At 43.2% G+C, this 24836-nt stretch overlaps 1 protein-coding gene across 2 annotated transcripts in view; it reads left to right on the top strand.

Annotated features, from left to right (window-relative positions):
• Positions 1-24836, top strand: part of cdhr5b (cadherin-related family member 5b) — a 42202-nt gene that overhangs the window by 4431 nt on the left and 12935 nt on the right. For both annotated transcript variants that reach the window (XM_033634595.2, XM_078167620.1), the window contains exons 2-12: positions 9835-10016; positions 10136-10192; positions 12494-12583; positions 13689-13775; positions 14009-14110; positions 16210-16395; positions 17500-17587; positions 17705-17802; positions 18506-18709; positions 23349-23459; positions 23539-23605. In XM_033634595.2, the coding sequence (XP_033490486.2) occupies positions 9835-10016; positions 10136-10192; positions 12494-12583; positions 13689-13775; positions 14009-14110; positions 16210-16395; positions 17500-17587; positions 17705-17802; positions 18506-18709; positions 23349-23459; positions 23539-23605 (1272 nt within the window). The remainder of the gene's footprint in view (positions 1-9834; positions 10017-10135; positions 10193-12493; positions 12584-13688; positions 13776-14008; positions 14111-16209; positions 16396-17499; positions 17588-17704; positions 17803-18505; positions 18710-23348; positions 23460-23538; positions 23606-24836) is intronic.

Consider the following 24836-nt stretch of genomic DNA (forward strand, 5'->3'; position numbering starts at 1 on the left):
AAGACTCGAGCGCCGTCTTCTGTTCCTCTTTTAGAGAAAAAACCAAGTCTAACTCGTTCATTGTAGCGGCCAAAGCCGTTTCAAACAACTGGTGTTCATCCGTAGCCATCTTGCAATGTTTACTGACTTCATCTTTGCAGCGCTGTCGTCATCTGTTTAGCTCGCCTCTGGCCCGCCTATCAGATACACCGAGGTGATTGGTGCAGCTCGGCTCCAACGGCATGGGTAATGAGCATCATTACTGATTGCCAGAGTGACTCGCTGAGCAAATTCAAATTGTGCTCTCGCGAGAACTCTGGATTTCCAGGGTAGGTTCCTCCTCCCACAGTCCAAAAAATAGGTTATTGGTGACTTTAAACTGCCTGCAGGTGTGAATGTGAACGTGATTGGTTGTTTGTCTCTATTACACCAAATGAGCTCTGGTTCTCTTCAGGATTCTCTGAGCTTTGGTGCTATCTAGTGAACCCAGCCTGCATTACCACCAAATTTGAGTGGAGCCACTGTGATCAAGGATGTGTAACTAACAGAAGTGCACAATGGAAGTAGATCGATCAGGAGAGACAGTTGAATGAAGTCAAGATAATATTTGATACAGAATATGAATGAAGAGATTAACAGATAATTTGCTTGGACACCAGAGGGAGATATTTTGAGTGACATCTGAGCAGCAGCAGGATGAATCCCCCCATGGAGTCCAGACACTGGTGGTGTGGCTGATGACAGCTGAGGCGTGTGAGGCTGATGAATCCATAAAGACTGGGTGATGATGGGGAGGTGGAAGGCGCGCGCACACAATGGCAGCAAGAAAGAACTACAGCAGAGAAGGAGCCATATTTAAATTAAGGAGCAGTAAGATGATAGGCTGACGGAAAAGGTGTGTCGCTGTGCTATTGGTTGATTGACAATCAGCTGATGACTCAATTGAAAAACCTCTGAGTGAGTGAGCATGCGTGTGAGGAGTGAATGGCAGAGTGAGAAAGAAACTTATAGCCTGAGCATGAAAAGTATCGTCTTCCTGACTGAACTTTTTCTAGATTTCATTAGCAAAATTGTGTATCACATTAATCCTTAAACTCTCGTTCTGTTATTACAGAATGCTTTTTTACCCAAAACAAGCAGGGACCAGCCATTAATGACACCGCTGCACGCTCTTTTCTTCTGATGATTTCTCACTTGACTTGACTCCATCCTGTCTGTAGAATATGACACGCCCGCTGATGTCGTCACGGTTCAAACTTCAGGTCGAAGTGCTCTGAGCGGTCCAAAATATAACTGCTTCCATGTTGGTGGAAAGTCCTGTAATAGCATGATGACCTGGGTGTAGCCGGGCAACCCTTAAGAGGATAAGAGGTTACAGTTAATGGATAGATGGACAGTGGAGACGGCTTATAACAGCAACATGAGTACTCAGTTCACAGGAAACAACTCCGGTGACATTCCTGCAGTCAGCATGCCAACAGCACGTTCCCTCATTTCTGTAAGCTGAAACCATTTCCCTCAGTGGAAACAAAGCTTTGATTTACTTTAATTTCACAGATAAGAAACAATAAATTGTGAAGACAATAAAGCCTCCACTAAAATAGCATTTTAAGTCTTGTGTGTGTGATTTATCCTGGCTTCATATGAGCAGAGGAAATCTCTGCACATTGCTAGGCTAATTTATACAATGTAAAATGCCATAGGCTTGTGCTAATAACGTTAGCATGTTGTATTTGTGGGGAAAATGTGTCCAGATAAAGACAAGTGTTTGTCTGTGAATGCTGCGAGTTATAGTGAAGCTGATTTGTGTACCTGTGTTTGAAATTGTCTCTATTAAGCCATGTTTAATGTGTGTTTAATGTGCGTTTTGAATCAACTAAACTTTACAGCACTTCACAGGAACCCCGCCACCACCTAGTGTTTTAGAGGTGTGACTGCAGAGTGACACAGACACACCACTGCACATGTATAAATGCTCACAACAGCATAGGCTATGGCATAGGGTCTGCAGCACAAGTATAAATCCTGCTTAACATGGATATTAGCAAATTTGTTGACACTCTCTGAGATCTGTCAGTCTAATAAATACATGAATAAACATCTGCTGTTGTGAGCGCTCATACTTGTGCATAATTTTAGAGAAACTGGTCTGTTGTGTGCACAAAAAAGTCTTAGAATTTTTATTTCAACCGATGAAGAATGGGAGTGAAAACAAACGTGTTTATATTTTTCTTCAGTGTAGGCTATATAAAGGGGAAACACAAAGCAACTGAGAAACAGAATTTGACAGCGGAATCCATTTCATCTGTTTACTACTCCTCACCTGTCAACATTTATGCATGAAAATGTACTTGTACATAAAACAGACATATTAAGAAAGAAAATAATTAGCTTAATTTGAACCAAGAGCGTCTGAAAAACTGTTGATTCGAGTAAGAAAACATTCAGCTGAACACAAAACCTGAACAGTTACAAAATACCAGGTGGCTTCAGCTGTAATTCACATGTTAAATGAACACAGCATAAAATCACACGTGATTAAAATGTAATGTAATGTATCATGATGCGACCACTTTGTACTCAGTTACAAAGTAACTCCTCCTCTGTGGTCAATTCAAATAAACACAAGAAGTTTGTGCTCTAAAAAAAAAAAAAAAGGGATCAGCACTCAGTGAATAATCCTCCTAAGCCCTACGATAAGCTATTATGGCAAGGCTTAACTATACAGACCCGTGAGCAGTGATAACTAACATGTCTTTGGGGTCATTGGGTGGGAACCTCCTTTCACCGGTGTTTCGTCTAGTTAGTCCCACGACACCTCCAGGAGGCTAGACAGTGATCTCTGGCGTCCCAGAGACACTCCCCTAATGCCAGGTCTCACTGCTCCCCACACTAACCGAACAACCTCCTTTACCTTACCTATACTACCACAGAGGAGGTAGACCCAGGGAAGGAAGCCTTGTTAGGCTATCACACTCCCCCGCCGGGTTAGGCTGTACAGTCTACCTCCCCAGGACGAGCCCTCACAACAATGACACCTCCAGGAGGCTGGACAGTGATCTCAGCCCAAACAGCACTGCCAACTTCAACCAAGCCCAGGCTCCGTTTATGCGAGCTCCAGGCAGAAGCAATGCTGATACTACCTTTACTAGCACATTCACCATACTCTATTTCACACGCTACATAGCATAACTACAATGTAAGCTAAAGTTAAAGGAGATAAATGAACTCACAGGATCAGCAAACACACTCACTTTGCAGCATGGTCTCAAACAAAATGGATTCAAATAGGCCACTCCCACACTTAAATAACCTTCCTCTTCCTGGATTTCCTTCTTACTTACACATGGCTTTCTCAGCCCAAACAGCACTGCCATCTTCAACCAAACCCAGGCTCCATACATGCGAGCTCCAGGCAGAAGCAATGCTGATACTAGCTTTCCTGTCACATTCACCATACTCTATTTCACACACTACATAGCATAACTACAATATAAGCTAAAGTTAAAGGAGCTAACTGGACTTACAGGATCAGCAAGCACACTCACCTTGCTGCATGGCCTCAAACAAAATGGATTCCAATAGGCCACTCCCACACTTAAATGCTTCCTCTTCCTGGATTTCTCCTGACAGGAAGTGGATCTCTCCACCTGATCTCAAGGAGTTATGTGCCCTGCTTAGTAGTTCCCCCTGCTGGCCCCCAGCTGACATTATTTCTTCTGTAATAGATAAACTGGCTGCATTTAATTGCTTCATCTGACATTTCCCTCACTGTCTTCCTCAAATTCTGTCCCCGCACTCCGAGTTCCCCCAGGAGTGAGACAGTTGATCTTGCTATGAATCCCCTACACCCCACTTCCACTGGACAAATCCTAGTCTTCCATCCTCGCTGCTCAGCTTCTGCTCCTAAGTCTGCATATCTAAGCTTTTTTCTTTCATAGGCTTCTTCCACTGAGTCTTCCCAAGGAACTGTCAGCTCAATGAAATAAACTATCTGTTGACTCACTGACCACAACACTAAGTCAGGCCTCTGCCTGGTACAGACTATTTCCTGAGGAACAACAAGCTTTCCCCCTAAATCTACTTGCATTTCCCAATCACAAGCACCTTCTAGGCGGCCACACCCTTGCCTCCTCACTAACTTATCCCTTCTGTATTTCTCGCCCTCACGGACAAACTGAATTACTAAGCCCCTATCCTTAACACCTTCTGAATTCACCTGTCTTCGTTTCCCTTCGATGCCTGCAGCTAAACATTTCAACACCTGATTATGTCGCCATGTATATCGGCCTTGTGACAAGCTAACTTTACAGCCTGACAAAATATGTTTTAAAGTTGCGGTATGTGAACACAATGGGCATGATGGGTCCTCATTTACCCACAGTTTTAGGTTCTGGGGGGTTGGTAACACATCGTATGTAGCCCCTACCAGGAATCTAATACGATTCTCCTCCATACTCCACAGGTCCCTCCAACTAAGCTTCCTCTTCTCTACACTTTCCCTATTCAACCACTGTCCCTGTTTAGCCTGGGCCACTACCTTTGCACCCCTTACTATCTCTTCCTGTCTGCGTATCTGTTCTACAACCAGCTTTCTTTTATCTTTGAGGCCTGCTGTATTCCATACCGGTTTACCTGAGCCAAGCCCCAGGCCTCCCCGGCCAAACTGAACATTACCTACAATCTCTGCATGTCTAAGAGCTGCCTCTGCCTCCTGAACTGCCAATCTTGGGTTCCACTTCCTCCCCTTGGTTGGATTTGGAACCACACTCCTAACTACCACGTCCTTACTCCCAGATAACAAGAGCTCTGTCCTGACCTTGGTACATTTAAATTCCTCTGTTAAACTAGATACTGGCAGCTGAAGTATCCCTTTTCCATACAATGCAACACTACTTAGGCACCTAGGAGCGCCCAACCACTTCCTAATGTAGGAGCTAACCGACCTTTCCATTCTCTCCACAACAGATATTGGAATTTCATAAACTGACAATGGCCACATTAACCTAGGATATAGCCCAAATTGCAAACACCACAACTTCAACTTTCCTGGAAGTTCTGATTTATCTATTCTATCCAATCCTTCAGCCACATCTTTTCTAAATTTCACCACCTGTTCCTCATCATTCAACTCTACATTGTAGCACCTACCTAAGCTCTTTACTGACTTTTCCCTAATTGTTGGGATGTCCTCATCATCTATGACAAACTTCCTATCACTTAACTTCCCTCTACATATCGAGATGCTTCTAGATTTACTAGGCTTGATTTTCATGCTGGCCCACTTGAGGTTCTTATTTACCTTCTCTAGTAGCCTCTTTGTACATGGCATTGTTGTGGTCACCAGTGTCATGTCATCCATGTAAGCCCTAACTGGTGGAAGATGCAACCCATTCTGCCGTCTCTCCCCACCTACCACCCACTTAGAAGCCCTGATGATTACTTCCATTGCCATAGTAAATGCTAATGGAGAAATTGTACACCCTGCCATGATGCCTATTTCTAGCCTCTGCCAACCTGTTGTGAAACCTGCTGTACTTAGACACAACCTAATATCCTGAAAATATGCTTTCACTAAGTTAACAACTACCTGTGGCACTCTGAAGTAGTCAAACGCACTCCAAATGAGGCTGTGCGGTACTGAACCAAACGCATTTGCAAGATCTAAAAATATTACATGTAGGTCCCTTTTGTTAATCTTCGCTGCCTGAATCTGGTGCCAGATCATGCTAGTATGCTCTAAACACCCTGAAAAACCTGGTATTCCTGCCTTCTGCACCATGGTATCTATTAAGCTATTCCTTTCTAAGTAGCTAGCTAGTCTCTGCGCTACTACACTAAAGAAAATCTTCCCCTCCACATTCAAGAGAGAAATCATCCGGAACTGGCTAAGGTCCACAGACTCCTTCTCCTTAGGAATGAGGACACCCCCTGCCCTACGCCATGCTCTTGGTATAATTTGTTTTTCCCAAACTATTCTTAGCTGTTTCCAAAAAAAATTTAAGGGTATCAGGCGCACTTTTATAAACCCGGTAGGGGACTCCATTAGGCCCTGGGGCCGAAGAAGCCTTTGCACGCCTGACCACCTCCTGAACTTCCTTCCACCTAGGTGGCCTGACATCCATCTCATGCTCTATCCCTCCTAATGGAGGGATATCAGGTGGGAAACCTACTATCCTATTCTTCTCCAAATCTGAATACGTGTTTCTCAAATATTCTTCAACCTCTAACCTTTCTGCTTTAAGCTGCCCTCCCTTTTCCTGGCTGAACAATCCTTTAACAAACTTAAAAGGGTCCCTGAAAAAACCTGTCCTAGCATATTCCTTCTTCCTCCTCTTTTTCCTGAGATGCTCCGCCCTTCTAAGAACTGCTAGCCTGCTTCTCAACTCCTCTTGCAACACCTTAATTCCCTCCCTTTCTTCTTCTGTAGCCTTTTTCCACTGCTTTCTTAACTGTCTCCTTTCCTTGACTAACTTCTCTATTTCTCTCTGCCGCCTAGACTTACCTGACTGTACCCTCTCACTCCTCTTTCTCTCATGCACCCCAAACCTCTCTACACCATATGAATACATTATATCTCCCATCTTTTCTAACCTTTGTATTGCATTTCCTCTAAGCCTACTCAAGATTACTGACAAGTCTCTATTAACTATCTCCCATTCTTTACTGTCATTTGCTCTAGGCCATCTAACTCTAACCTTTTGCTCCATAGTTCTTTCTCTGGCTAGCATACTGGCCTCAGTGTCACCTGCATCCTCTCTTACTACCCCCTCCTCCTCAGTGGCAGCGTTACTGATATCCTGCGAACTGTGGTTTTCTACCTGCCGCTGGACTTCATCCGACTGACTCGACTGACTTCTTAGGAAGTACTGATCAATGCGGCTACTCTGCCCTTTCTTTGACACACACTTCTTCTTTCCCTGATGAGTTCTGAGGCCTTTCACTGATGTTACTTTCTGCCAGCCGCAAGGACAAACCTGAAGCATCTTGTTCTCAACTATGCTACTTTTGCCCTCTACAGATGCGCTCACCTTGCCCTGAGTGCTGCTAATTCTAGCACTGGTGGATAGGTCCGTGCCCCTATCCTTCACTGAGTCACCGGTCCAAGTCATAGTCGTGTCCTTTCCAATGTCTGTTACCGTGTAATCCACCTGTGAGTCATCTTCCACCCCTGCTCTCGCTGACTCTTGGGGTATTTTCCCTATGTTGGCTGTAGCTAATTTTGGTTGTAATAAGGCTGCTAGGCCTCACCACTGCTACCATGGGTTGCTAACCCATGCCAGCACCGCTGGGGTCTTTTCCCTCCTGTCAGCTGTCTTTCCAAGCGGTCACATGGTCTTTCCCTTGTTGTCAGCTGCCCTATTCACAGCAGTCACTAGCTGGGCTAGTTCTGAATTCAAATAAACACAAGAAGTTTGTGCTCTAAAAAAAAAAAAAAAAAAGGGATCAGCACTCAGTGAATAATCCTCCTAAGCCCTACGATAAGCTATTATGGCAAGGCTTAACTATACAGACCCGTGAGCAGTGATAACTAACATGTCTTTGGGGTCATCGGGTGGGAACCTCCTTTCACCGGTGTTTCGTCTAGTTAGTCCCACGACACCTCCAGGAGGCTAGACAGTGATCTCTGGCGTCCCAGAGACACTCCCCTAATGCCAGGTCTCACTGCTCCCCACACTAACCGAACAACCTCCTTTACCTTACCTATACTACCACAGAGGAGGTAGACCCAGGGAAGGAAGCCTTGTTAGGCTATCACACTCCCCCGCCGGGTTAGGCTGTACAGTCTACCTCCCCAGGACGAGCCCTCACAACAATGACACCTCCAGGAGGCTGGACAGTGATCTCAGCCCAAACAGCACTGCCAACTTCAACCAAGCCCAGGCTCCGTTTATGCGAGCTCCAGGCAGAAGCAATGCTGATACTACCTTTACTAGCACATTCACCATACTCTATTTCACATGCTACATAGCATAACTACAATGTAAGCTAAAGTTAAAGGAGATAAATGAACTCACAGGATCAGCAAACACACTCACTTTGCAGCATGGTCTCAAACAAAATGGATTCAAATAGGCCACTCCCACACTTAAATAACCTTCCTCTTCCTGGATTTCCTTCTTACTTACACATGGCTTTCTCAGCCCAAACAGCACTGCCATCTTCAACCAAACCCAGGCTCCATACATGCGAGCTCCAGGCAGAAGCAATGCTGATACTAGCTTTCCTGTCACATTCACCATACTCTATTTCACACACTACATAGCATAACTACAATATAAGCTAAAGTTAAAGGAGCTAACTGGACTTACAGGATCAGCAAGCACACTCACCTTGCTGCATGGCCTCAAACAAAATGGATTCCAATAGGCCACTCCCACACTTAAACTACACTGCAAAATTATTTCCAGGAGGTTACAGTATTTCACAATAAATGACATTATATTCACCTTACAGTCTTTTACTGTGATATTTAACCAGTTTCAATGTTATTGTGATGTTAATGCAGGTAAATATAGTATTAGAGAAGCATACTGCTAAATCACAATGATATATGGATTTAATTGTTAGATTACAGTAAAATACAGTAATTCTGTGGGAGCATACTGCTAAATCACAGTAATATAATGTACATAAACTGTAAAGTTACAGTTAAATTTACAGGAACATTCTGTTATATCTCGTAATGTGACAGGCTTTCACTGCGGGGTTGCAGTTAAATATAATAATTTCCCAGGAGCATCCTGCTAAATCACAGTAATATGGAGGTGTAACTGCTGTGAGATCACAGAATACAGCTGTCTTCTCACAACAATTTACTGTAAAAAAAAAAAGTAATGTAACATGATAGCAATGCAACTAGCAGTCTGTGATTTACTGTAAATATACAGTCAACTATTTTACAGTGTACTGTAAAACTCAGCTTTATTTATAGAGCACCTTTCATACAAACATGCAGCTCAAAGTGCGTCACATGGCAAAACTGGAATGACACAGACACAATTTAAAGGATAACACAACAACTGAACATAACATTTTACAAGACTAGAAAATTACAACAATAATGTGATAAAATATTTAAAAGCAAACCAAACAAAACAGAACAAACTAACAAAAATGATTCCATAGAATAAAAAGAAAGTAAATAAATAAAATAGAATAAAATAAACAGAAAGGATAAAATAAGGTAGAAACCAATGGTTAATACTTAAAAATCAAGACTGTTACTCAACATTAAAAGTGTAACAGTGGAAAGTGAAACAGTCTGCAGCCTTTTATTTCAAATGTTTATCCAGTATTTTTTAATATATAATACAATATAATATTAACTTGGATTTATGTAGTGCCTCTCAGGGTGCCCGAGGCCACTTTACAGTATGAAAAAATAACAAATATACATAACTAAATAAGACCTGAGACAGACCTGTGTCGGTGGGCCGTGGGTTCTCGGATGGGTTAAAAGGATGGATGAGGTCAGACAGGTACTGGGGGTTGAGACCCTGGAGGGATCTGTAGTGAGGAGGAGGAGGAGGATGAGTTTGCAGTGGATGCAGGATATAACCAGAGGCCAGTTAAGTTAGATGAGTTCAGGGGTGATGTGCTGCCGGGCTTGGTGTGGGTGGAGCCTGTCCAGGGCCTTGTTGGGCAACCCAGACAGGACTCCATCACAGTAGTTCAGACAGAAGGCAGTGAAGGTGTGAATGAGGGTTTCAGCCAGAGTCGGAGAGTGATGACCACAGTCTGCAAATCTTTGATCACAGAGATAAAACTCCATTTTCTGATCTGACTTGGGAAAAGACAGAACAAACAGGATTTACTAAACTGTGCTCTTTGCTCTTTTCTTTCTCCCAACAGTCTGTTCTGCTCCTTCACCTGTCAACTTTGCAGAAAACAACACAGTGGGTGAGGTCGTGCAGACGATCAACATCCTGTCAGACACAGTGACCCTGGAGCTTAACCATGACCCTACAGACCCCAACTACCCATTCAGCCTCCAGGGAAACAAGCTGATAGCTGTGAGGGTGTTGGACTACGAGGTATTGTCGGCCATGAATGTACTGGAATGGTGTCAACCAGATCCAAACCCACATCTCAGTTTAGATACCAGTCTGTGAAAATATCAGACTGTTGAGCTTAACGTTTGTTTTGTTTGCAGACTGAAACTTCTCATGTAGCCGAGATCACCTGCACTGATACGGCCTCAGGCTTAAAGGTAAAACTGTCTTCGTACACTAAACATTTTAAACTGAGAGGCATTTTACTGCAGTGACTTTTTCATTTTGTAGTATTCAAACTGATAAAATGACTAAAGAAAGACAGAAAGAAACTTGCACTGATTAATTCAATATTCGTAAATGTGCGTCACAAGTTATTTACTGTTGTTGTACGACCCCGCTTCTGAAACAGCGTACTGAATAAAACCACAGACTGTACAATAATGGACGTAGCTACGAGGGGCGGGAATCACCAGAGGATCCATGATATGATATTATCATGATACTTAGTCACCATACAATACTATTGTGATTTTAAACATAAGAATAAAAAATATATTGTGATATATTTCCTGTTTTTTTTCTGCAAAACTGCTGCAAAATGTGTGGACTGAAAAATCGGTCGGTTGGGGGCTTCAGTGCCTCGCTCAAGGGCACCTCGGCAGTGACCAGGAGGTGAACTGGCATCTCTGCCGCCCCTTAAAGTAAAACTTTTATTTATAATATTATTAATTTATATAATAAAAGAATCAATACTTGGCACTGTGTGACGATACCATATTGCCACACAAAAATATTGCGATACTAGGGTGTATTGATTTTTATCTTTTTTTCTTTCTCTGAGCCCAAGCTCATTGGAGATGGACTGACATGACAACAATAATAATAATAATAATACATTTTATTTATAGCGCGCTTTTCAAGATACTCACAGACGCTTTACATTGGTTAAAAATGATCACAAAATGGACCACAATAAAATGGAAAATTGTACTTTGGTCTGACCAGTCCATCGTGGACATCCTGTCCTCAGGGACCATCCAGACTGTTACCAGCTCAAAGTTCAAAGACAGCATCTGTGATGGAGAGATGCATCATGGGTAACTTCACATCTGTGATGAGATGGTGAGGTGCATCATGGGTAGTCTACATCATGGGTAGTCTACATTCAGTGAATGTAGAGTCTGTAGGCGAACCCCAGAGATCTTGCCTCAAAGCTATTCAAGAGAAGGCTGAGACACGGGGTCAAACATGGGGGGATTGCACGTGCGCAGTAAAATCTGGTCTGCACTTCCTCAAAGGCTCAGTAGATGGCGTGACACCACGGAATAAAGGGGATGTGCATGCATGTCATTTTCACAGCTTATTACTGGACTGTCACTGGTGGCCTGCGTTGTGGGTGAGAACGACAGAGATGCAATTCCGACAACTTCAGGCAGCCGCCGTCCAAAAGTCCAAGCAGACCGCACCAAGTGCACTCCTTGATCGCCTGAGCTGATCCTGCGCTTTTTATCTAGCGCCCCTGCTGTCACCCTCCAGCATCCCAGCTCAAGTTACACTGCGCATGTGCAATTCCCCCACGTTTGACCCCGTGTCTCAGCCTTCTCTTGAACAAGGCTATTCAAGAGAAGGCTGAGACACGGGGTCAGACGTGGGGGAATTGCACATGTGCAATGTAACTTGAGCTGCGATTCTGGAGGGTGACAGTGAATAAGTGCCGACCAGATGTTACTGCGCATGTGCAATCCCCCCATGTCTGACCCCGTGTCTCATCCTTCTCTTGAATAGCCTTGTCTTGCCTCCGGAAGAAGAGTGGAAGATCCCTGGTTTCCGGTTGTAGGCTATTTGCAGTCTGCGTGATACTGACCAATCACGTTTGAGCCGGCTGCAGTTGTTGCCAGGTTAAACGGTCCATGCGGTGAACTAATGAGGCGGAACATAAATGGCGTCACTGCAAACTCTGGAAACGGAAATCCGCCTCCGCCCAAATCAAACCGGAATGCCAAAAAAAACCAGGGGTCTGCCCCCATAGGCTGTATCGCCGTCTGCCGGAAGTCAGACGCTGAATACAGGGGGTTCCGAGAAAGCATCATGGGTAATTTCACATCTGTGAAGCCTCCATGAATGCTGAAAGGTACAAATAGGTTTTGGAGCAACATATGCTGCCATCCAGACGCCGTCTTTTCAGGGACGTCCCGTCTTATTCCAGCGAGACAATGAGACACATTGTGACGTGTTCCAACAGCGTGGCTTTGTAGTGACAGAGTGCAGGTACCAGACTGACCTGCCTGCAGTCCACACCTGTCTCCAACTGAACATGTGTGGAACATGACAAGCATCGACTGTTGAGACACTGCAGTCAGATATCAGACAAGAAAAACTTCTGCAGTGTCCTCAGTTCGCAAACACTGACTGAGAGTTGTTAAAAGAAAAGGTGATGTCAACCAGTGGTAAAGATGCTCCTGTCCCAACAGTGAAAACATGTGGTTCAAACAAGACTTGTGTCTCTTCGTTTCCAGTTCGGCCTCACCGTCATTGTGCTTGTGACCAATAAGAATGATAACCCTCCGGTCTTCTCTCAGAATCTGTACCAGCTCAATGTCAATGAGGTAAGAGTGATATTTTAAATACACAAATATGTGTTTGTTGCTTTATGGACTCGACTAAACGACTAAATGTTGTTTTAATAGATTCATTTTCCTCCAGTTTTAACATCAAAGTTTCTCTCAATAACAGTAAAGTATGTAGACACGTGTATGTTTCTATGTACTTTTGCTCTGGAGCTGATTTTCATGGATCGTTTCAAAAGACTCTACAGCAGTGGTTCCCAACTGGTGGGTCACAGTCTGAAAGTAGGTCATGGGTCAATTCTGAATGGACGGTAAGCGACTCCTGAATGTGTCTGTAAGTTTGTAAAAATAAAAAACACTTTATTTTGAAGAAGACTAAATTTCCAGCACAGAGCTTTTATACTGAAGTCCTGTCTCCTGCTGAAGAGAGAGTGAACAATGGACCTGTACTTGACAGAGACACCAAACTAGCTCGACACCATCGACAAGTGCAAGTATGACGCTGAATATATCAAACTGTGTGGACCATGAACTAATGACTAAGGAGAAATCTGGACCTCGGGGTCGGACCAGCTGATGTAGAGTGCCTCTTCCTTTGTGCCAACCATTTGTTTTTGGCCCTTTCCTGTTTCAACATAACAGTGACCTTGTAAACGAAGTCAGCTCCACAAAGAAATGGTTTACAGTTTGGTGTAGTGGAGCGTGACAGGCCTGCACAGAGCACAGACCTCAACCCCAACCAACACTTTTGGGATGAACTGGACTGTGAGCCAGACTTCATCACCTACTTCCTGGGAAAAGGAAATATTCCCACTAACCTGTTTACATGGCTCATGAAGATAATGCTCCTGTTTACAGCCATGCATGCTCTGATGAACATGCCCTAACACGTGCCCTAAAGTATCATCAGGCTTCACCTCAAGGGCTCTGATTATCAAATTATGTTTGTCTTGGATCACAGTGATGCTACGCAAGACTAAGAGCCTGATACTATATGTTTAGTAAGGTCTGTTGTTGATGGAAGTGCCCGGGACTTTTCACAACGAGGCTGCTCATTAAGATTTGCTCCTGTGATTAATCCATTAAAATATTAAAAACGTTGTTACGTGTTAATATTTCTTCACACTGACTGTTTTTGTTCCAGCTGTCTCCTGTTGACACAAGCGTGGGCCGCTTCCCTGCCACAGACTTAGACGGTGATATAATCTACTACACACTGACGTCTGAATCTGTAAGTTCTCCTGTTTGTGTTCCTTTTGTTTCTCAGTGGGTCGAACTTGTAGATAAATCACCTTGTTGTTTGTCTTTCCTTGAGTGAGATGAGATATTAGTCCAATCTGCAGTACAGTGGTGGGTCCAGGACGTGTTTAGCCTAGCGTAGCACAAATACTGGAAGCAGAGAGGAAACAGCGAGATCAAGATGCAGATCTAAAGAGCTTTTATTGTCCTCTTTGATTTCTGCAGAACGGCTTCAAACTGAGGTCGCCCACCATCCCGGAGCTCCTCGTTCAGACGCCTCTCGACTACGATAAAGTCAAAAGTGTCCAACTGATATTAACCGCTCAGGTGAGTGCTGTTCACTGCTGGTTCAAAACACTGACTTCCTCTTTCAGACATTTTTTTTTAGTATTTTATAAATTAAAAAGATAAAAAAAAAAGAAAGGATTTTTTCCTTGGAATATGATCCCACAAATAGCCGTTAATACTAAACAATAATTCTTTTAATTTAAGTTTATCACGATATGTTGATCACAATAACACAGTTAAAGGGGAACTAATGTTTTTTTCAACCTGGGTCCTATTTTCAGATCTACTTTTGTCTAAATGAGTGATATGATGTTCAGTATGTGACATTTCTCCAGTATGAAGCTAGGGCTGACCTGCCTGCAGCCCGTGAGCGCACGCTATATTAAATAATAGGGCACTCAGACAGCGTCAAACAACGTCAAAATACGTCCACTAAAAGTGCATTTTTTTCACACAGATAGGCTCGGATTGTTCGTATAATTATCTGACAACATAACGGAAAGGAGAAATGAACGTCTGTGTTTACCTTTCCCTAGACTCACAAGTCAGTCTTTAGACGCTTTGCTTAACTAAAGACTGATGACTTTCTCCCTGATTTTGTGTTTGGATGGGCGGATACAATTTCAGAGTTTAAAAAAAACTCCCTACGTTGCAGAACCAATAGTAAATCTGCAGGGCGGTCCTTCGGTGGCTCGCTGGACTCTTGTACTCGTAAACATAGTCCCACTAGAAACAAGTGCAGCGGTACAAAATGGCTCAAGTTGCTGTAAGTCCTTCATTTCCACAATCTTGTGGACTGAGCACACGTTTGATAAAACGGAGTTAAATCTCTCGGCATCCATTTTCAAGCTCTCTGTGTGTTTGTTTCCTTGCGGACGAGAAAAGGTGGAGCGCACATTTCCGGGAGGGCGTGTCCTTTTCAAAAATGCAAGAGGCGTTGCTTTGTTGCCGGCCGTTTTCTCTGGTGTGTTAAACACACTTTAGAAAGGAGTGTCCCCAGACTATCAGAAGGCGGAGATCTCTGATTGTCTGGTGGCGAGACTAACCTTTAGCTGGATTCAGACATGTTCCTCTGCCTGTTGCTGCTCCCTCTCTCTCCTCGTCTGACTCTCCGTGTACATCCGTGTACTCCGTGTTCAAATAAATACGGGCGCTCATCAAATTCAAATGTCTCATCCAGATCCAGTTGGTCAAAATTGGGTAAAAATTCAGACATGTTTGTTATTGCAAGTCAAAACACAGAGAGTGAAAGTCTGGCTCTGAAATCTCACGTCTCGCGAGATTTGAGTTGTTGCAGGAAGTTACCGCTGAAGCTTACAAACGCGAGGAGTTACTGTGTTTGGAGTAGTCATGACTGAATTTTTACCTGATTTTGACCAACTGGATCTGGATGAGCCATTTGAATTTGATGACCGCCCGTATTTATTTGAACACGGAGTACACGGACGTACACGGAGAGTCAGACGAGGAGAGAGAGGGAGCAGCAACAGGCAGAGGAACATGTCTGAATCCAGCTAAAGGTAAACACAGACATTCATTTCTCCTTTCTGTTATGTTGTCAGATAATTACACTAACAATCCGAGCCTATCTGTGTGAAAAAAATGCAATTTTAGTGGACGTATTTTGACGTTGTTTGACGCTGTCTGAGTGCCCTATTATTTAATATAGCGCGCGTTCACGGGCTGCAGGCAGGTCAGCCCTAGCTTCATACTGGAGAAATGTCACATATTGACACATTTAGACAAAAGTAGATCAGAAAATAGGACCCAGGTTGAAAAAAACATTAGTTCCCCTTGAATTTATTACATCAGTTGACGTAACGTACTGTTGCTCTAATATGCGTCAGTGTGTGACAGTTCAGTCTCTCCCTCCATGCACTGGAATTATGTTTGAAAAGAAATTTAATATGACATGTTTGAATAACGCTGGGCAAGTGGGCCGAGGAAATAATGCTTAACATCAAAGTAAAGTGCACTTTATTAGGAATGGAATGATTTTTTGGCTGCACATCAGTGTCGGCTGATGTTCCCCTCGTTGACTGCCATCAGCATATCCATATCGAGTTTCTCAGATTTTTGTCTACTGTCGCACTGTATCTGTGTACGACTGAAATAATCATTACTTTTCTTTTATTCAGGATGCACCGTTAACTCCAGCCAATAGCAGGGCTCCATTCAGCGCCACCACCACTATCATGGTCACCATCGTAGACGTGGACAACAGACCGCCATGGTTCCAGCCCTGCAACAAGCATGAGATCGGGGGAGTAGTGATCTGCCAGAGCAGCGGTTACACCACCAGGGTCGTGTTAAACGAACAAGAGGTGCGACACTTGTAAAGTCCAGCTTTGTTACTGAGACAGTGATGAGTGTAGACGAAGTGAAGTGATGTGATGTTGCCTGAAACTGAGCACAGCGTTAGATCAGACAGGACACGATGTCAAGCTCAGCTCACATCCCAGCTGCATCAGCTGATCTCAAACAGTCCAATCAACTGATGGATCAGCTGATTGATGGGAGGGAGTCAGCTGATAGATCACATGATTCCTTTCTATGCAACTATTGGCGAATCTCATTCAGGGCGACCTGTTTAAACTGCTCTGGCCTGCCTACTGTTGCTGCTTCCTCTGCAAGCTGCTTTGCAACCTGCCTCCACCCCAGCTCCTCCTTTTCATGCTGTGTCTGAATGAATGTCATTTCTGTTTGTCACTGACGCTGCTCTGTTCTGTCTTTGCTGCTGCTCCCCCTGCCTCAGACTTTCAATGTTGGCAAACTGAAGGGCAGAGAGGTTTGCTCTCTCTGCCTCAGGCTTTCCTCATTTGCACATGGAAGGGCAGAGAGGTGTGCTCTCTCCACCTTAGGCTTTCTGCGTAGGCCTACAAAAGGCAGAAAGGCACTAGAACAGAGCCATACTGCCAAATAGGATACTGCAAATGGAAATAGTTTTCTTTGACTAAAGTGTTCCTGACCAAATTGGTTTAACGGCACTGACTGAATCAGCCCCACCAACTGTTTATTTCAGTAAACCACTTCCTGTTAATTGCATAACTTTAGTGGATAAAAACAGGCATTCATTTGCATTTACTTTGCCAATTTTCTAAAAAAAAAAAAATGGCTAAAATCTGCACCACCTTAGAATGAAAACCTGGCAGGTCTCTTCTCTGAGACTTTGTTGCACTCAGTTTGAAAAGAGACAGAAGTACAGTAAATGTGTTAAGTACTGTAGAGAGAGAAGTCCACACACAGACCAATCACTGTCTTAAGTCTGTACGATTTTGAGTTTCACACAAAAATTGTTGGATGCGGCTAATTCTGCCGTCAGAAGGAGGTTTCAGATGCTCTCAGAAGATCTGACAAATACTTTATTTGAAGCCTCTGAGGTCTGTTTTCCACTGTGTTCATTCTGCTGTGTTTTTTACCCTCTGCAGACTGGACTGTTACCTCTGAAACCAGGACCGCTGTACGCCATCGATGGAGACTCACTAAATGAGGAGATAACGTACTCGTTCCTGGGCGGTAAGCAGCCTGGATTATAATCAATAGCAGAGGTTTATTTTTCAGTCTGACGTCTGTATCCACAGACATCAGCTGTTAAAGATTGTCAGGTAGAAGCTCAGTCTGTCTGTGTTTCAGGAGACGCTGGTGGTCTGTTTCACATCAACCCCAACACGGGGAACATCAGCATGCTGAAGCCGGCTGACGTGTTGGGGACCATCGGTCTGACAGTTCTGGTAAAACCAAACATTCACTTGTTTTTCTCCAGTTGGTTCAAATGATGGCGTCTTTGTGTCTCCAGTATTGTTCAAATTGTCTTTTGAGTTTGTGGTGCCGTGCAGACATTTTGCAGGTCAGGTGCTCAAGTGGAGAAAAAAAGAGGCCTCTCTTCCATAATGAGGCACAATAAAATGAAATGAAAAATTGTGCACAGGCAACGTGCACCCAGCCAGGAGGTTTCTATCTGCAAGCAGCTGAGGGTTTCATGAGGTGCACTTGTGCACAGTAACTGGCGGGGAAATGTCGGTCTATACCATGTACACCTGGCAGCTGCTGCACCTGAACTTACTTTCTACATTTATCATTTATTCAATAACAGGCAACTACAAAGAAAAGAATGCCACACTGTGCCACTCTGAATAAATAAAATAATAAACCAACCAAGACGTACGCTTCGAGCTGTATGCTCTTCATCAGACTTCGTCTTTGTCTGACAAAGAGCATACAGCTCGAAACGTACGTCACGGTGCAATAAATAATTCTTTTCTGCAAAGAGTCCTGCAGTGTAGCGAGTCATTCATCCTTTTTTCAATAAATAAATGAGTCACTTATTGAAAGATTCATGGAGTTTGATTGATTGCTGTCAGAAATGTCTTGGGTGGAGTTAGACTCCAGTATTTCTATAATCCTGGTCACAGTCCTGCTCATTTTGTCTCCCAGGCTGCTCAGAGGATAAACAGTCATCAGTTTGCCACCACCACCGTCACAGTCAGCGTTCAGGTAAAGAGTCTCCACCCGCCACAGTTTCAGAGGCCTCAGTATGAAGGCGTCATCACCGCAGTGGGTGTCATGGCAATGGACCCGACGAACAAAGATGAGCCGCTGAGGATCCGCGCCACTGATGAGGACTACGCTACCACTGGGGTAAAACACTGACTCCAGTATAGTCTGTCCAGTATAGTTTCTTTCTCTGAGTGAAAACACCAAAGTTTCAAAAGAACTATTGCAACAACATGTTTAGCTGACATGGAAAAGTCGACGTAACTGGTCAAAGTCAAATGGAAACAGACAGTGAATAAATCATGACGTGCACAGAGCATGTGATTTAAACCTCCACTAAAAAGACGAAAACATCAGACATGAGTGGAGCGATAAGAGGACTGTAACCTTCCTCAAATACATGAAACAAACAGAACTCTCCATCATGTTTTCTGCATCATTTCCAGTTGTTTGAGGTCTGATTGGTGCTCTTTTATAGAACATGTTCTCATTGTGTCCTTCTACAGGAGCTAAATGGGCACCAGCTGTTAATCTCAATGACATCACTCCTGGTATCCACATAATATGTTCTGCAGATTTTCTGGAAATTCGGTTACAATTGACGCTCAGTTTGGATGGAAGTCTGATTTCAGACATACAGCTTTAGTGTTACCTTTTTCAGTGACAGCTTACCGTCTCCAAACCATAGTTGGGAACATGCTGGCTTATTAGCATTGACTTAGCATGGCTCGTTCTTACCTGGTAACTAGCTTTTAGCGGTCTGGACCACTCCGCTGAAGGAAGGATAGGGAGGCGTTCGAGTGCTGCTCACCAACAATCGCTTTGTCTTCATTAAAGAATAATAAACACGGCCATCTCATGAGAATAACTCCTGAGCTTATTGAGACATTGTCTCCTACTGGCTATCATCATGTTGCCACATACGGTCTTCAGCATGACACAACCGAGAGAGGGACACATTCTCACGCCGACCTCATCACATATTGATGTTTGGTCATTGATTGACTTTCCATGTCCACATACAACATGCAAGGTACCCTGGGTGTGTTGGACATTCTGGGACGCCGTGTCAACTTCAGCCTGTTACATGCATTGTCTGTTTTCAAAATACATATTCTGTTTTCACAGGGAATTTACATTCAGTCTCTTTCATAATAAAAGCACTACGTCAATACAACAACACTTTGTTTTTCCTTCAACAACAAAAAAAAATCATGTGGTAAGGTTTAGGTATAAAGAATATAAAGAACAGGGTTATGCTTTAGAATCTTACGGGATGCGAACACTGCTTTCACGAGTGAACGTCAGTGCTCGTTGGACCCATCTACCACCGCTTAACCACCCCACTCGGACTTTCACCGCCTCAGCTTGCGTCTTTGTCCCACCGCGTTTCCCCCTGACGCCGCCAGGTGCTGCTAAACTATAATTACAACCGGCCGCGTATCATGCTGACATTAAAGGAAGCCTTTTTTCGTTGGTTTCTGGCCTTGCAAGTCACTGCCCAAGCGCCAGATTTTGACAATTTCAAAGTGAGACCAGGCTCGAGAGAGAGTTGCTTCTCCACACCACATACAATGAAGCACGCATCACACACTCACAGGTTACCCACATGGCCACCGCCCTTAAAGGGGAAAAGGGTGAGGTGGTAACACTACCACAACTCTGGATGATGATTAAACCCTTGACATCAGTAATAAATACACTGTGCAGTCACAGTACACAACAGTCATCAGTCAATCAATTCTATTTATAAAGCCCAATTTCATAAATCACAGTTTGCCTCAGAGGCTTTACAGCATAAGACATCCCTCTGTCCTCTGGACCCTCACAGCAGATAAGGTCAAACTGCCCCAAAAAAACCCTTTCTACAGTCATCAAGAACGTGTCAGGAAACACAGTTGGTGCTTCAGTCAGATTCACAGAAGCACAGAAACGTCCACACTTTATTGTGAGGTCAAACTGAAAGTGAGTGCACTTGACTACTTTGCATTAACGTTTTTGGTAAATCCTTTAACTTTGCCGGCTAAAGCAGCTTCACTGTGAACTAAACTTTTAACTGAATATTTATTTATCAGTTTTGAGTGCTTGATGACTGATGAAGTCTTTTTGCCTGATATCAGACAGAACTGTCAACTTGTTACACTCCAGCTGATTTCCATTGGGGAGGGGAACCAATCAATAGAGAGACCAATGTATCTGCCTGAATCTAACGTCATTATAAGTCCACACTGGATCCAGAGATGTTAGCCAACTATAGACCAATATCTAATCTTCCCTTTATGTCAAAGATCTTTGAGAAAGTAGTCGCAGACCAGCTGTGTGATTTTCTCCATGATAATAATTTATTTGAGGAATTTCAGTCAGGATTTAGAGTGCATCATAGCACTGAGACAGCACTAGTTAAAATTACAAATGACCTTCTGATTGCTTCAGACAAAGGACTCGTCTCTGTATTTGTTTTATTAGCTCTTAGTGCGGCGTTTGACACAATTGACCATCAAATTCTGCTACAGAGAGTGAAACATTTAATTGGCCTAAAAGGTTCTGCACTAAGCTGGTTTATATCTTGTTTATCTGATCGATTTCAGTTTGTTCATGTTAATGATGAATCATCTGTAGGTACTGAAGTTTGTTTTGGAGTTCCACAAGGTTCTGTGCTGGGACCAATCCTATTTACTCTATATATGCTTCCTTTAGGTAACATCATTAGAAATCACTCTATAAATTTCCATTGTTATGCAGATGATACTCAGTTGTATTTATCGATGAAGCCAGAAGAAAGTAATCAATTAACTAAACTCCATAACTGCCTTAAAGACATAAAAACTTGGATGAGCACCAATTTCCTGATGTTAAATTCAGACAAAACTGAAGTTATTGTTCTTGGCCCCAAACAACTCAGAGACTCTTTATCGGATGACATAGTTTCTCTAGATGGCATTGCTCTGGCCTCTACCACTACCGTAAGAAACCTCGGAGTAATATTTGATCAAGATTTGTCTTTTAATTCTCATTTAAAACAAACCTCACGGACTGCATTTTTTCATCTGCGTAATATTGCGAAAATTAGGCCTATCCTGACCCGAAAAGATGCAGAAAAATTGGTCCACGCTTTTGTTACCTCAAGGCTGGATTACTGTAACTCTCTATTATCAGGTAGCTCTAGTAAGTCCTTAAAAACTCTCCAGCTAATTCAGAATGCAGCAGCACGTGTACTAACAGGAACTAAGAAACAAGATCATATTTCTCCTGTTTTAGCTTCTCTGCACTGGCTCCCTGTAAAATCCAGAATTGAATTTAAAATCCTACTGTTAACTTATAAAGCTCTAAATGGTCAAGCTCCATCATATCTTAGAGAGCTCATAGTGCCTTATTATCCCACCAGAACACTGCGCTCTGAGAACACAGGGTTACTCGTGGTCCCTAAAGTCTCCAAAAGTAGATCAGGAGCCAGAGCCTTCAGCTATCAGGCTCCTCTCCTGTGGAATCATCTTCCTGTTACGGTCCGGGAGGCAGACACCGTCTCCACATTTAAGACTAGACTTAAGACTTTCCTCTTTGATAAAGCTTATAGTTAGGGCTGGCTCAGGCTTGCCCTGTACCAGCCCCTAGTTAGGCTGACTTAGGCCTAGTCTGCCGGAGGACCCCCTATAATACACCGGGCACCTTCTCTCCTTCTCTCTCTCTCTCTCTCTTGTATCCTATTACTGCATCTTGCTAACTCGGCCATTCTGGATGTCACTAACTCGGCTTCTTCTCCGGAGCCTTTGTGCTCCACTGTCTCTCAGATTAACTCATATCACAGCGGTGCCTGGACAGCGTGACGTGTGTGGTTGTGCTGCTGCCGTGGTCCTGCCAGATGCCTCCTGCTGCTGCTGCCATCATTAGTCATTAGTCATACTTCTACTGTTATTATACACATATGAATATTGTCACATATGTATACTGCCAGATATTAATACATACTTTCAACATATTGTACCACAGTAGCCAGAACTATAACTATAATATTATTACTTTCAATAATGTTGTTGTAACCTACTGTCATTACCTCTCTCTCTCTCTCTCTCTCTCTCTCTCTCTCTCTCTCTCTCTCTGTCTCATTGTGTCATATGGATTACTGTTAATTTATTTTGCTGATCTGTTCTGTACGACATCTATTGCACGTCTGTCCGTCCTGGAAGAGGGATCCCTCCTCAGCTGCTCTTCCTGAGGTTTCTACCGTTTTTTTTTTTCCCCGTTAAAGGGGTTTTTTTGGGGAGTTTTTCCTGATCAGCTGTGAGGGTCTTAAGGACAGAGGGATGTCGTATGCTGTAAAGCCCTGTGAGGCAAATTGTGATTTGTGATATTGGGCTTTATAAATAAAATTGATTGATTGATTGATTGACACTGGTGTGTAGCCATGCCAACACACTGTTTTTGCCAGGGTTTTAAGAGTGGAGCAGAGCGCAGTAAAAACAAAATACAGTGTCATACAGTATTGAAAAGACATCTTGATCTTGATCTACAGTGCTCGCCATTGTTGTTATAATTTCTCACTGGTTTTCGCACATGGCTTGACAACGCTTGACAAGAGCTTGACAACAGTGTTAATCCCCTCCGTAGCACTCACTGGATCACTCTTTATTCTAACCTTTAAACTGGTGGATCATGTCACAATACCAGGCAAAACTCTAACTCAGTGGAGCAACAGATTCAAAGGTCTGGACCTCGGCAATAAGTCTTTGGCAGAGTTCCACCAACTTGATGTGCAGCACTAACCTTTTCATTTCTGTTCAAACAGGGTCTAAATCCCTACATCACTTACTATGTTAACGGGAGCGATGATTTCTCCATCATTGAAGGCTATTTATTCATGACAAAGGATCTCCCAGAGGGCACGTTATCTCTGCAAGTGAGTTTATTAATCCAAAGTGACTGATTGATAGGTCATTGTCTTACTTAAATACTCAACTTAAACGATGTGCTTCCAGGTCGTGGCGATGGACACCTCTAATGACCAATCAGCCACAGCTCAGCTCTCAGTGGAGGTGACTTCAGGTAGGAAGAAAACATTTCACTAAAGGCTTTACTAAAGTATAAAAGTCAACAAAATGGCTGTGGCTCTGCTTCATCTGTGGCTCAGTGCAGTGTTGTCCTTTAATGTACTGCATGACCATAAAAATATGTGCAAACATGGCTGCCAGCATGAAGAGCTTGTAACATGCAAATTGCAATGTGCAAATCAGGTGCTGATCCCTCCAGAGCAAAATATCCTTTCATTTTAATCCATTTCAGACCTGTTTCCAACACAGAACTTTTCCAGGAACCTTTTAATGAAATCAGGAGATTTAACACAAAAGAACCAGGGTGTAAATTTAGTACCTAGCCCTGTTGGGTCTGTGTCATCTACTGTGTGGGAAACAGAGGCTGATTCGTCCCTGTCATTTGTGACTAGTTCTGTTTTTGAACAGTGTCATTTATTCACTGTGGAACAGTCCTGTGGTTGGTCTGCTCTGATGTCACCTAAAAACAGCAACAGAGTTTACTTGGATGTCACGGAAGACCTTTTCATGCAGTTGTTGATCGGCAGTGCTCTCGTAAGCTTAACTTAACTAACTAAAATGCAACAGTTCAAGTGTCAGAGCTCTCCTCAGGGTTCAGACTGAACAAAAAGTGAATTTTGGAGGCGTCGTGGTTGTGTTAACTCATGCAGCCAAAGCTGATTAGCTTGATTTCTTCAGCTTGTGTAACAGATTTGTGCATTTCCTGAAGCTTTAAGATTTCACCTCGTAAATGTTTACAGACAGGAGCTAAAAACCAAAGGGAACATCTGAAGCTCCTGGAAAGTTAGTTAGTGTGTGGGCCTCATTTATCAACCGTTTTTATGCAAAATGTTTGTGCCGACAGGTGCTGACATTTCCACAAAGGGGATGTAATAAATCCATCAAGAATATGCACTACTGACCATGTGTGTGTGTGCAGTCCAGTTGCCAGAAGAAAATGTTGTCAAAAAATGTCTGTACACCATGAATACATTACATTTGCACATTTTATACTAAACATCATATCAACATTTCTAAAGTGATGTAGTTGACTTTGTCACCAGATTGTGGAGGGCATGGTGGATGGCGTGACACCTAGGGAAGATTGCTGCCAAGTTGCAGTTGTGAACTATTGATCGAAACCAACAAACAACCAGACTTGTTGTTTTTAAGCATAACCACGACCGAGTGGTTTTTATGTCTGAAAATAACCACACAACTTGTTTTGCTGCAACTTGTGTTTGTGG

This window comes from Epinephelus lanceolatus, chromosome 5 (genome assembly GCF_041903045.1).
Source record: "Epinephelus lanceolatus isolate andai-2023 chromosome 5, ASM4190304v1, whole genome shotgun sequence".
NCBI classification, from domain to species: domain Eukaryota; kingdom Metazoa; phylum Chordata; class Actinopteri; order Perciformes; family Serranidae; genus Epinephelus; species Epinephelus lanceolatus.